Raw genomic sequence first — 13669 nt, forward strand, 5'->3', positions numbered from 1 at the left:
CAAAAATAACAATTTGGAAATATTGCGAGCAAGAGCATTTGTAGTGATTAAAATTGTATGATTAAACTGTTATTCTATGAACAAAAATCAACATGAAATAACCAACAAGATTAACAATAGAAGAGCAAATGAAGAGACTATACAAGTGACACGCTATAAGAAAACTATTTATTTTCCTGTTTTAAAAATACAAAAAAAAAAAAACAATGAGTACAGCAGATAAAATCTCCAAAGCAGCGTCCATTTTGGAGAACAAACTTTCCTGCATTTATGATGTACAACTCTACTTAAAAACAACTATTTTTTTTTTTCCAAATAAATTATGTAAAACCTGATTAATGCATCCACAAAAGGAACACTGCGTGATACAAAATATGGAGGAAAAAAACGTGAATTTTATGTTATCGCCTTTATTATAATACACAATATACAAAATGGTCCTTTTTTTTTTTTTTTTTTTTTTTTAAATCACTTATTCTATTGTCTAACAGAGATTAAAAGGTGGAGCTAAATAAATAAAATTCTCAGCGGGATATGAGGTTATGGTAAGCGTATTAACATCAATAAAATGGATGAAAGCAAGGGCTGAAGATGTTTAAACAACCAAACAAAGAAAAAAAGACATTTTCAAGCATGAGACCACTCAATCCAAATTCAAATGCTACAAAAGTCATTTCCTACGTCGACGTCACAAAATATCAACATTGTCAACAGGGCAAAAGAGTTTGCTCACATTGAAAATATATGGAAAAACATATTCCAACTTGTTTTCCGCAGGTTACAAAAAGTTACGAATCCAGCGAACAGTGTGGGGGAGGGCATTTAATCAAAAAAAAAAAACAGGTCGGAATGGAGGTTGGCCATAAAGTCAGCAAAGCACAAACGGAGGCGTTGAATTCTTGTGGATAAAAAGCCAGACTTTTCCAGGTCTGAAACGTGGACAGAGGGAAGACAAACATCAACAAGTGTCGACCATGCCGAAGTTTGTTGTCGTTCTAAAGAACGCTTCCTACCTTGCCTGATCGGCGCACATTATCTGTGCTTGTCGGAGGACTTATGGGTGGTGAACGTTAAGGCCAAAAAAAAAAAAAAAAAAACCCGCTAGCAGAGAATTGAACCAAACAAAAGACGGAGATTCCAGATGTGACTTGAGAAGATTGGGGAACACAAGCAAGAAAAAGTCAGAAACGGTCTTGCGAGTAAGCGCGGACGCACGCCGAGGCGTTTAACGCAAGGCGCTAAGGATATTGTTTTTTCTCTTCCTTTCCACCGCTGCTGTCCCTCTTCTCTTTCTTTTCAGACCTCTCCTTATCGCGTCGGGATTCCTGCAAAAACAACCCGTTTCGAATCAATTGAAATTGTTTGAATTGCTCGAGGTAAATAAAAGGAAGCACAAGTAACCTTTTTTCCTCCGGCGGAGGTTCGTTCGGGCTTGACGGAGTCGCCCTTTTCTTTACTGGAGGATTTGGACCGTTTGCTCTTCTCTCTCTCCGCCGAGAGTGGCGAGTCGCAAGGGCTCTCGCACTGGCTGTTTTTCGAGGCGTCTGAGGAGAGAACTTTTCATTGTCACTTCTGCATCGTTTGGTGGGCGGGTTTCTCCTTTGATTCTGAAGAGCATTGCCACAACTTACTGGTTCCGTTCTCGTCCTTTCTGCGTTTGGGTTCGAGGCTGACCTCGCGTTCACCTAAGCCGAGGTCCTGGCGGGGGAAAAAAAAAAAAAAAAAAAGTCAGTCGGCAAACGTGGGTCAAACTTTCTTGTCAAATGTCTTTGAGGATACTCACTCTCTTCCTCTCTTTGCGCTCCTTTTCTTCTTTCTTCTCTTTGCACCGGAGAAGTGCGTTCTCCGAATCGATCTTGTCCAGCTCCCTCTCTCTGCTTTTGGACCGCGCTAGTGAATTGTAGATGAGGTGGTGCTGCAATGACAATTAGACCCAGACAAAGGAAAACAAAGAGTAGAGTTTTGTGAACGGTGTCCAAAGAGCAAGTCATCGAGATGGCAAGACATGAGTGACCCTCGCTTTGTCACAACTCCCTACCACTATGCCCCGCCTGGGCGTCATGGTAACAGGAGCAATAGTAGCTGTAGTGGTGAGAGGCGAGTCACTTGGTTACTTAGCAACAAGAGAGGGCCGAAACACAACGGGAGGCGTTAAAGCTGCCCATTGGGTCGTAGTTTGGAATTCAAAAAGTTAGACGGACACGCAGTTGTGTGTAAGGAAGTCTCAGTGCAATATAACTTTTGTTTTCTATTCGGTTTGAAAAATGATTGGTGCTTTACGTTTCCTCATTTTGTCAAAGCTGAATGTTTTCAGTGTTCAATATTTCATTTTGTCTACCGTCTCGCAGTAATGTCACAAATAAACCGCAGCGCGCTCCGACACTAATCACGGAGAACCGAGCGCAACCTAAGTAGCAGATGAGATGCAAACCTTGGACGTGGACTCCTTGGGCTCGTTGCTATTGTCCTGTGGGGATGAATGGAGATGACAGATGAGCTGAGGGAGGGTGGGAGGTTCGGGAGGAGCTTTTCAGACAGCAGTAGAGAGTCGGAAGATTGGATTTGGAAGGTGTCGGGGCGGGGGGAAGGGGAAGTGTGAGAGGGGGGGGGGGGGCCTGGCCGGCAGGACCAACGACGATCTGCTCCCTTGACCTCTGACCTTCGGGGGGGGGGGGACTTAGGCTTTCACATGGTTAGCACATAGAGGAGAGATCATTGGCTCAGCATTGGAATGTAAAGACTTGATCGAAAACCCTGAGCATGTATTCACTAACAGCTAGTGTCAGTAATGCAGACATGCCTGGCATCTGAGGTAGCATACGATGGAAGTCAGATCATAAATATTATAGATAAGAAAACTGTACATCAAAAGTGCTAGCGGCGATAACGGGCGTGTGCATAAGGTAAAATTCCTCCCCATCTGTGTGTGTGCAAGAAAAATCAGTCTACATGTGCGCCTGTGTGTGAGCATGAGACTACGTCCCTACAGAGATAACTGTAGCTGTCACTTACAGTTCAGGATATGACACAGGGAGCCTATTTCTCGGGCGCAGGGTTAAATATAGACCTATCGCAAGCTCCCCGCAGATTGGGCAAAGCTCCAGATGTTCCCTCACGGCTGCAGCCTGTCTTTGTTGTCGAAGGCAGGCTTACTTCCCGCAGCATTTTTTGGGCAGATTCAACACCGTGACATTCATCATCATCTGTTGAGCTCAGCTTGCCGGTGGCTCCGTGGAACGCTTGCCGGGAGGAAGCAGATGTCGGCGGCGGTCGTCGTCGAGGCAGCGCCGCAGAGGCCGTCGGGACCAAATGACTCGCAGCTCGCAAATGGGGGGGGGGGGGGGAATTGATCATACAGCGATCAAAGGGGGCAGGGAGGCTGATGAATCAGCCCCAGCAAAGAGGCACTCCGTCAGCAGAACAACATCCCGCTCTCTGCTGGATTTGGCAATGACGAAGGGGGGTGGGGAGGGGCAGGAAGCGATGTGCTTTCATTGTAGTTGAAATCTTCGACTTGCCCAAAAAAAAAAGGAGAAACGTTGCAAACTCTCAGGTTGGTGGGGAGGAAAAAATTAATTGCCAAGCCATTTTCTCAAAAGTAAAAAAAAAAAAAAACTCTTTGAAAAAATTCCAAGAGCATAATAGAAATGCATACAAAAAGGCGTTTTCTTTCCAAGGCACGCTGATTACTTCCATCAGTAGGAAAATAGACACATATTTCACTATGAAAATACTTAATATTTACAATTTTTCTTTGCTAAGTCCTTCTCCCAATTCTTGGGGGGGGGGAAAAAATATTCTGCCAGTGTCCACAGAAAGCTTTCCAGCCCTCCTGGATTGAGTGGGGCTTTCCAGATGGCATGCAGGCTGCGTTTGGGGAAACTCTCCTTGGTGATCTTCAGGTGTGCTGCAATGCGCAACGGCGGGGAACGCTCCGGCAGATAGAGAAGGAATGGGCACAGCCTTCCTCAAGCCATACTAACCTTAACAGACGACGAGTGGGATGGAGAAGAGTGACTGTCGAGCTTTCGTCTTTTGTGATCTGAAACAAAAGTCAATTTGTTACAGCTTGAAGGATTCATTCGTGGAACGCGGCAGAGCTCAGCGGAAAGACCCCCTTACCCCTCTCAGTATCGGCTGACTCCGATCTGGGAACTGGTGACTTGCGCGAGCCGGCCACAGCGCCCCTGTCTCCTTTCTCCTTGCTCTTGGACTCCTTGATGGCATCGCGCTCCCTGGAAGGCTCCACGGACTCCCCGTTGCCGGCTTTGGCCTTGTCATCTTTCATCTTCTCCTCAGCCTTGACTTTGTCTCGGTCTGCCTTGGGTGTCTTCTCCTTACCCTCGCGAAGCGCCCGCTCATCCTTGCCTGCTCTCTCTTCTCTCAGCTTCTCTCTGCGAGCCTCCGCCTTTGTTTCAGGAGTGCTGGCGGGCGTCTTTTCCCTTTTCTCTTTTTTCTCCTTGCCACTCTTCTCCTTGTCGTCTCTCTCTTTTATGGTTTTGCTGAGTAGAGAAGACATTTGGATTCTTATTTCATATCTTTGGATTTGACACCCTAGTCAATGTCGATGAGGTGTGGGGGGCCACTCACCTGTTAAGAGCACCATTCCCGTTGCTGGTGGTTACTTTAGCTGCTGCACTGTTGGCTTTGTTTACTGGCTTGCTGGTCTGACTTTTATCCTTTCCCCGATCTGTAGACAAACAACCCAGAGTGTTTTTGACCACCTTATTCCAGGGCTGGCCGGCTATCCGAGAACTGCTCTCCTCAAAGTCAAGCCAATTTTGCAGTCACTCACCAGCATCATCTGACAACCCGTCGTCTCCCTTCATCATGGCTGTGGCAGGCTTGCCTGTGCTGCCTGGTCCATTCTGCTGACCGGCAGGAGTCGCATTGCGCGCTGGTGGCTCTTTGTGGTGAAACTCATTCTCGGGGACCATGCGCACCTTCTGGCTTTTCAAGCGACCTGAATAACTGCAAGATGTGAAAGGTTAATAAAAGGTTTCACACGGAAGAGATGGAAGACACAGACCCTTTAGGCTGCCCCGCATTAAGAAATGACAAAGTGATCCCTGTTTCATTAGAGTGGTGGTCCAATACAAAAACATCAAATAGTACACTATAAATTCCACTCTCAAAATGTGTCTATCTTGCTTCCGGAGCAGATGTGTCCAGGAACTTTTTTTTTCCTTTTTTTTTTTTTTTTAAATCGTTGCTGAATCCAAGTATTATTTGAATCGATTGGTGTGGGGGAAAACGACTTTAGTTATATCAATATCGGTCATCGTGCAACATCCATTAAATTTGTGTTTCTTCAAGCCAAATTAAAGGTCCACGTCACCCCCTCCAAGTAACCTCATGGTACTGAACTTTCAAGCTCCACAGAGCGCTCAACTGCACACAATGCTATGTTACCCCATGGCTAAGGCATAGAGATCTGGCCTCTTCTCCTTCTCCTTAACGCAGATCTTGTGGACACGGTACTCCAGCGCTTGGCCCAGATTCAAAACCTTGGGATAACATGGCAGGATTTTGATGAGAACAATAAGGATGTTTCGGATGTGAGTGTAATCTCCCGTCTCCAGGCAGTGAACTGAAGCCTAGTGGAGAAATGAGAAACGGGAAGACATTAATGACTGACTCTGTTCTGCTAGTGATCATGGCAAGATTCGAACAGCCTAATCTAAGGTGGTTTACCTTTGTCAGCATGTAATGCCATTTGTGCACCACATGCCTGAAGTTCTCATAATCCAGCGGATTGGCTTGTTGGCCTCCGTCAAATCCCGACGCTCGCAAAATAGTCAGGAATCCGGGGTAATTGCCACATTCCTGGACCACATGACAAGAGTTGACAGAGATTGACGTCATGTTCAGGTAGCTATCTTCATACACATGTATGAGGGGAACCATTTTCTACCTTCTCATAGACGGCGCGATCGCTATGCCAGCGAGTCACCGTCTCGAGCATGCAGCAGAGGAAGCGGCCATATCGGTGCGACTCGTTCTCTGTACAACTGGCCACGGTGTAAATGATGGCAGAGAAAACCTGCGGAGCAAATCGGCACATTGTAGATGCTTGGACAAATAAAAAACGCAGTCAAGCGCACCAGTGAATTACAGAATTATTGGTATATGTGCACGTTTTGAAATCAATGGGATTTTGTAAACTACAGGTCAATTCAGTTGCATGTCCAAAGGACTGACTTACTCTGTCGTAGCACAGAAGAGTGCAAAAGTTGGGCGTCATCTGCTGGTGAACCAGCTCCACAAAGCGGGCGCAGTAAACGGCGTCGATGGAGGAGAAGATGCAGCGGGGGAACAGACAGAGCTGCAGGAACTTGGTGATGGTCTCATTCTTGGTAGATTCTGACAAAAAATGTGTGGAGGTTGTATTTCTTAAAAACGGGCAACACAGACACAGTAGAGGCTGCAATCCAGAACACTCACTGGTCATCAGCCACTTGTCTTTCTCCAGTTTGAGGCGATGGAGCACCCTCTGGACGTGCTCTAGTTGCTTTTTCTCCTCCTCCTGCAGCTTTTCCTGCAGTGCAGTGCAGCGTTCCTTCTCTTTCTTTTTCTTATTCATAGGCTGTGGTGGAAGGAGAGCCCAATATTGCAACAATCAAAAACGCTTTAAGTTCTTGAATCTATACATTCATGACTGCATAAAGAAATGCCAATACAGTAGTTTGATGTGGCGAGCCAACTACTCACCGTTTCCGGATTCTCATCAATGGCCTTGATCTGGGCCTTCAGCTTGTTGATCTCACGCTCGTAGGCGGCGTGGGGCACGGCGAGGTCGTACATGGTGAGCGACCAAAAGGTGGCGTAGAACTGGGGGCGGAGGTCTTCCCAAACCCGGGGTGGATGGAGGGACATCACAGCCTCGTGCACCGGCGCCATGACTTGCTCGCACGCCGCCACGTACTTCTGCACCTTCTGCTGCTGCCTGTTACCTTTCTCCGTCTTCTTCAGCTCATCGTACTTGGACTGAGAGGAGGGAAGAGAGGGAACACTGTCTTGAGTCAGATGGATTAAAAAAATAAATAAAAATACCTCTCACAGAAAGTATGTCCACTCACCAGTATTTGATGGGCGTACATTGGGCGAGAAAGAAAGAAGGCAGCGTCGTGTGGAGTATGGAACTGGTTACAGAGGACGTCAATGGGGGGGACGCGCTTGATGTAGTCCTCTGTGCTGAGGTTGGAGGCTAGGAAGCCACCAAACTGCACCAGTGTGTCATGACACTGCAGGGAAACAAATGATGGTTGAAAATAAAAGGTTGTTTCGTGCACGTGCAAGCACAAATTCAGTCTAAGTGACAAGCAGTAAGCAAGCGCACGTACCTGGTCATACAGATGGCCGACTAGTTTGAGATCTTTGTCTCCACTTTCTAGGAAAACCACGCCATTTCTTTGCTGGACCATGAGTACACAAAGCGGCAGGGCCAGTTCATGATCAAGCAGAGCATCTTTAAGACGTTGCGATGACTTCTTTGTGTTCCTAATCTGGCCAAAATAGCCACCCTGCAGGCACAGTGCGGGGGGGGTTATCACAACGACAAATACTGGCAAGTAGAATGCAAAGCCAGACACAAAGCTGACAAAACGTAAATGAGTATCTAACCTCAGCTTTGAGTTGTTCCCCTCCTGTCATTGCTTCGAGCTGCTCTGATGTCATTTCATCCGTAACCTCGATGCCAGCCATTTTCTGCACCACTTCCTTGAGGATCAACAGGTCAAAACTGGAAAAAGAAACCAATATAAGAAGAGTATAAAAATAAATGCAAACTAAGGCAAGGAGCAATACACTTTCATAAAACTGACCTTTTTCCTGCTTTGAGTTGATTGGTGACATACTGAAGGAGGCCGGCCAATTCGATTGGATATTTCCTGAACACAGCTCCGCACAGACTTGCCAGGCCTTGTTTGACAAATGGAAAAGGAGTGTTAGGTTGTCAAACACCAAACAGTTTCTCTCCAATTCATTAATGTATAGGGACAGTGCGCCGTTCCATCTTAAGACTCATACTTTGTAGCCACGATGAAATTGTGGTGTCGTCATGCTTCATCTTCTCCTTCTCAGGATTGGCCAGAGCTTCCATAATGCAATCTGAACATTTGGGGTTAAGAGAAACAAACAGGCTAATAACCTTGATATGCACAAGCTGCTATCTCTACACCACAAAGAAAGTGACAACGAGAAAAGAGTAGGAGGATACAGGCCAAGACATCGTAGTTGAGGGATGTGAGGTATTTCAAAGAATCCACCACTGGAACAATGAGGTTATCATACCACTGGATTTGTGACAGCATCTGATAAGAGAACCAACGTCAGGACAACACCAGATGGATATCAATAACTATTAAATACAGATCTACAAAAACATTTTCTCTACTATCAACTTTAATCATTCACATTTTGCTCATCGTATACCAGTGAAGCGCAAAGCAATTGATTTGTTGAGAATTTTACAGAACATATTTCAGTTTCTTACTGTCACGGAGTTGCAAGTTCAAATGACATGCTTCCGCCTCAAATGCGACTGCCTTTGCAGTTATTCAATGTAAAAAATGCAAATTAAAATAAATAATAATAAATGATGCTTACATAATCGAAAACAATGGTGGGGTTGCTATGGGTTAGTTTGCCAATCTGCCTTCCAGATTGTTTCACGTTCTCTTTGGTCAAGCGCCTAGGGGGAAAATAACAAGATAAAAAGTAAATTACATGAAACCACAAAGGACATTGTAAGACATTCCAGAGGACGTCGTCACTATTAATGACAGCAGAGTCGCACTAAAGGAAAATTTACTATATCACTAATACTCCATTTAAAAGGGACTTACTTCATAATATAACGAGCCCCTTCCACAGTATGAGCTTTAACTTTGACCAGCAGGGGGTGGCTGGAATAAGTTTCATTTTTCCACTGTCCATACAGGCGGTACCTGGTAAAAAATTGGATTTTATATCAACACTTCAACTGACTGCACAAGAGGGGTTCTGACACCTCACTCCCCAGCATAACAAAAGAAGTGACGTGTGTGTGTGCGCGCGCGACTCACCTGTGATGGTAGGGAAAGAGCTTAAAGAAACCCCAGAGCTCCTCAGACATGCACGCATTACACTCCATCAGCGAGAGGGAAGGGAGGAGCACCTGGTCTGCAATGCTCAGGAAACAACTCAATAGTGTTTCCTGGGACCAATAAACAGTGAGCAGATGATTAATGCCGGAAACATTTAGCATATTCTCCTATGATAGAGCAATTACAAGTTAATTTTCATACAAACCATTTTGTCTTTGACATCCGAGCCTTCGCTGCTCTGGTACTGCAAAACAGAGGACAAGCAATGGGTGCCTTTGTCAAGGTAATGTACAGGCATGTCCGGATGCAATGGCATACCTCTTTCATGAATGCCTTGCCCAGACGCACAATCTTGGCGAAGAGGATGGGGTCATGCGCGAGGTGAGGTCCTAGGTAGCCGAGCATGCTGAACGCTTCCCTGCGCAAGTCCTCAAAACTCTCAGATGGCTTAGGGGCCCGCTTGTTCTTTAGTGGATGTATCACACATCCCCGTGCGCCTTTCGGGAGGCCAACCCTGGGAAAAATAAGGGAAATGCACACACGTTGGCTACCATCTCTTCCAGAAATCAAGTTAACTTGACACGAGCGAGAGGAATCATACCCTCGGTACAGAGGATCCACTGTGAGGTGTAACAGCTGACAGAGTGCTAGTGCAATGAACTTATGAGAAGTAGCATAGAAGGAAGGCATCTGGTCCATTATACTCTGTGCATGGTGCCAGTCCCCAATCCTGAGAAGTGCTTCCAGCAGACCGAGCTTCTGGTTATCAGGTGGCTACGAAAGCACAAGGAGTTTGTCCTATCATTACTTTACTGAAACATGTCACAGACATATACAAAGTACTCAACAGATAGCTGCACGCCACTGAAAAAAACAAAACAACCAACAACAACAATTTAAAGGCAAGCGCTCAATACCTGCTCGATCTTCTCATCCTCCTTTTCCTTCTCTTTTTCCTTGTCTTCACTTTTATCGGAAGGCACCACAACCATAACCAATTTGCGAGCAATTTGTTTGGCCTCTGAAATAACTAGTTTGTGTTCCTCAACAATGGCGGCATCTAGCGGTAAAAGCTGGAATGACAGAGGGAAGACAAGCAGTCAACAATCGGTTTTAAGTAATGAGTTCTAAAACTTCCTTATTATGAATACTAATGTGTGATGAATTCGGGAATGTTGAAATCAAATGGATTACAATATTCCAGAATTTCACGTTTGATATAATTCGCTTAATACAAAAACAAAAAAAAAAATCATAATAATTGTACTATTGAAGTTGACTTTCCTTACATGTACATAGAGATCTTCCAATTCTATCAGGTTATGATGTAGTAGGGCAGCAGCAATGTGGTATAATGACTTGGGAGTTTCCTCATTTGGTTCCTGAAAACAAAAAGGTTAAATAAATCAATAATATGACAAGTACGATAATTAATTGCGCTTTGTGGCTTTTCAAAGGTAGAATAATCCGTTTTTTTTTTGTTTTGTTTTTAAACTCTTCAGATTAGAATATACAGTAATCCCATTCTGACTGCAAATATTCTTACCTGATAAAATTTGAATTTAAAGCCAAGGATGTGGCAGAGAGTGAGTGCCTCACACATGTAGGACTTGATGAGAGACAAGAAGAACTCATCTTGATCTGATCGACTTTCATACACCTCCAGGATTATGTCCAGAACACGGTTAGGATCTAAATTGAAACATCCTGTTGGCAAGAGGGGTGGGCATAAATGTAACAAATTTGTAACAAACTTCCTGCATAAAGGGGAAAAGAAAAGTGTGATGTGTACCTATGAGAGACTTGATGCTTTCCAGTACAATGTGACTGGTGATGTTGCCGGACAGGTCTTGGCCAAGCTCTGTGATTAGTTTGGCATAGCCCTCATTTTCCTCCCTCAGCAAGTTGAACTTCTGTTGCTTGTAACTAAGAAGAATCAGCAAGCATTAAGTAGAATAACCGGTTTATTTATAAAAAAAAACAAAAAAAAAAACTTTCTACATTCCTCAAGTATGTGCACCCAACTTACAATAATTTTGTCTTGATTTTCACGATCTTCTGATTGAATTGATGGGCTTGTTTGATAAGTCCGAGAGATTCAAGGGTTTCTGGATCCAGACGCTCCTTCAAAATGGCCTCTGGGAGAAAAATCTGAAAAAAATGGCAGTTTGTTATGTTCCTACTTCATTACTTCTTGCCTTTTAAAAAATCTTCAATTGGATTAGCAGGAAGCAACCCCAAAGGGGATGTTGGCCTCACACTTATCAAACCACTGCTCATTTCTAGCATCATCACGTAAAGCAATATTCTATCACACACACACACAAAGAAAAAAAGAACTCTTACCAGACATGCTCCCACTAATTGGATGTAATGGTCACGGTTGTGTTTTTCCTCCAGTGCAACAGTCTCTAAATCTGTGAGAGGAAAAAAAATTATATAATTACAAACCGTCTCAATTCTGTGCTTAAGTCATGCTTGCTTTATTATTAATATTAATCGAACAGTACCAAGGACACTGAAGACATCAGCTAAAATTGATGGCATGTCTTCTCGGAGTTCCTGCGAGCAAAAATAAACAAATAAATAATAATAATAATTAACTGCGAAATCGACATCCGTGATCGAAATGACGTTGCTGTAATGTTTGATACTGTTGATTAGGGAAAAAAAAATACCATCATCTCTCCAAGGACGCTGGCGACAAGGTCCAACTTGAGGTTGCCCAGGACAACTTGCCAGCAGAGCTCATATAAAGCCAACCGGATATCTGAGTGGTTCAACACACAAGACAAGGTTATGGTACTAAGCACCAGAAAATGAAGATTTGGGATGCCAAAGAAAAAAAGTTACCTTTTATCTGACATCCATGATCTATTTTCTCTGTTAGTCCTTTGCAGAGTTGTACACTAGGGGGTGAAAAAACAAAATTGACCAGTCACATTTTGTTGAATGTTAAATGATTATTTCAAATTCATGTTCACCAATTTAAAAGGTGCCAAGCATGCTGATGTGACTACGCAAGGTGTAAAAATAGTATGGTGATCTACGTAACCATGATATATTATTTATACTGAAGTGTAATACCTAATGTCTGCTTTTTGTCTACCGTGTGGTTAGCATGTAGTTTGAAGGTAGAAGCAAAACCAAGGCGGAGGACATTAAAATCACAGGATTTTAGCAATCGCAATTTTTTTCTTAAGCAATTTCTGGCCTTTATTTTCAAGAGGCCCACACCGTCCAAAATAATTTGAGTGAATGTGCAACAAAATTAAAGCACACTTGACTCATTTAAGGACATTTTTGACCATCCTCATTAGGGGCTGCTTCAACAATTGTTTATCAACATTTTGAACGTTTGCGTTGACTATATTCAATAGGTACAACAGGCTACTGTAAGCAAATGCTAGGTACTCCTACGGATGTCAAACATTTCCTATATTTTCGATTATCTCGTCGACGTCTGCATTACGTCGATTAGTTATCATGTATTTAAATCGATTCAATATGTTAATGTGAAATTAGACGTGTCACAAGGAATCGTCATCGAGCAACAGCACATTGTTGCTAATTTGTTAGCATCGTGTCATACTCCGACGTTCCCTCCACCGGGTTATGAACGGTGACTAAATTATTTTAAACAACAATGTTAAAACTGTACGTGTGATATGCTGGTATTAATTCTAAACTAACTATTGTCATCAACGAAATGTCTTCAAAGTCCTACAATTTGTATTCTAAATTGCAAAAAAATGCGATATGGGGCTGCATGGATGCTACTTAGCCTAGCTTCACTAGCCATCGTGCTTACTTAATGAGCTATTACGGAAATGGCAAACATTCAGATATTCTTAGCTAAAACCCACCAATGTTAATCATCACCCCCATCGGACGAGCAAAGAATAGCCCCGTTACACTGTCCATTTTACGTCTGCAAAAAGCTAAATTTATTTAATAGCGGTTGGCAAACTGTACGCTAACTAGCATTTAGCTGCACTTGAACGACTGTGCAGGCAGCTAACAACACAATTATATAGTTAGAGCGATATCTAGTCTATAGTACGGGCTTATTTTATGAACTGTGTTGAAGTCGGACCACTCACAATTCGTGTTTTCCCGATTTCTCCCAATTTTTGACCCATTCGCCAGGGAGAATAAGTGTCGCCATCTTCCATCCACAGCGGGTTGATGTCTTCGTCGGCAGGGTCAAATGTGCGGAGCTACGGTGAGCTAGCCTGCCTAGCACGCCGATGCTACTGCTGCTAGCACACAGATGCATGGCGGGACGTCGAAGGTGAAGCGCCTCTCTCACAAAGACTCCCGCTCAGTGCTACAAAGACGAACTGTAACTTCAAGTAAAAACGTAGATAACGAGTACTTAATTGGAGGTTTGATTCAATTAAAAAAAAAACTGAAATGCAGTATATGTCGGGACGGTGCTTTTTCTTCTCGTTTTCGTGTTGTTGACTGTTCAAGACACACCAGCAGCAAACAGATCTATGCATGACACCAGGTCAAAAGCGAATAGTAACACAAATTTAATATTCTACACAAACACATACATATTGATAAACATGGATAGC

The 13669-nt window shown here is 43.7% G+C and overlaps 1 protein-coding gene across 4 annotated transcripts; it reads right to left on the minus strand.

The window, feature by feature from the left end:
• Window positions 1-278: 278 nt before the first annotated feature.
• thoc2 (THO complex 2) lies at window positions 279-13553 on the minus strand. 4 transcript variants are annotated; one of them, XM_085936054.1, is made up of 39 exons: window positions 13190-13552; window positions 11940-11995; window positions 11765-11856; window positions 11597-11648; window positions 11433-11503; window positions 11116-11237; window positions 10879-11012; window positions 10633-10793; window positions 10376-10468; window positions 10004-10159; window positions 9688-9860; window positions 9405-9600; window positions 9292-9330; window positions 9066-9196; window positions 8847-8948; window positions 8608-8692; window positions 8219-8312; window positions 8029-8109; window positions 7824-7920; window positions 7624-7741; window positions 7344-7523; window positions 7080-7244; window positions 6712-6987; window positions 6445-6586; window positions 6206-6363; window positions 5915-6043; window positions 5695-5826; window positions 5413-5597; window positions 4796-4971; window positions 4591-4690; window positions 4123-4502; window positions 3984-4042; window positions 2432-2467; window positions 1784-1915; window positions 1632-1698; window positions 1402-1556; window positions 1249-1325; window positions 1014-1054; window positions 279-929 (listed from the first exon to the last, which is right to left on the minus strand). In XM_085936054.1, the coding sequence occupies exons 1-38, from the start codon at window positions 13363-13365 to the stop codon at window positions 1033-1035; spliced, it is 4800 nt and encodes a 1599-aa protein (XP_085792180.1). In that variant the 5' UTR covers window positions 13366-13552; the 3' UTR covers window positions 279-929; window positions 1014-1032. The 4 variants fall into 4 exon arrangements, 3 of the variants coding, with proteins under 3 accessions (XP_085792180.1, XP_085792179.1, XP_085792181.1); XM_085936053.1 differs by having other exon boundaries at window positions 1014-1060; window positions 13190-13551; XM_085936055.1 differs by having other exon boundaries at window positions 1014-1060; window positions 1402-1544; window positions 13190-13550.
• Window positions 13554-13669: the final 116 nt, after the last annotated feature.

The sequence above is a fragment of the Syngnathus leptorhynchus genome, chromosome 17 (genome assembly GCF_054491065.1).
Source record: "Syngnathus leptorhynchus isolate UIUO chromosome 17, UIUO_Slep, whole genome shotgun sequence".
NCBI classification, from domain to species: Eukaryota; Metazoa; Chordata; class Actinopteri; order Syngnathiformes; family Syngnathidae; genus Syngnathus; species Syngnathus leptorhynchus.

What these genes read in the sequence shown, in the direction of transcription:
- thoc2 (XM_085936053.1), bottom strand. Translation starts at nt 13,365, where the DNA reads ATGCATCTGTGTGCTAGCAGCAGTAGCATCGGCGTGCTAGGCAGGCTA. An exon ending in GTCAGCCGATACTGAGAGGG is followed by an intron (nt 4,043 to 4,122) that starts GTAAGGGGGTCT and finishes CTTTTGTTTCAG; the next exon opens with ATCACAAAAGACGAAAGCTC. An exon ending in AAAGGACGAGAACGGAACCA is followed by an intron (nt 1,557 to 1,631) that starts GTAAGTTGTGGC and finishes GACAATGAAAAG; the next exon opens with TTCTCTCCTCAGACGCCTCG.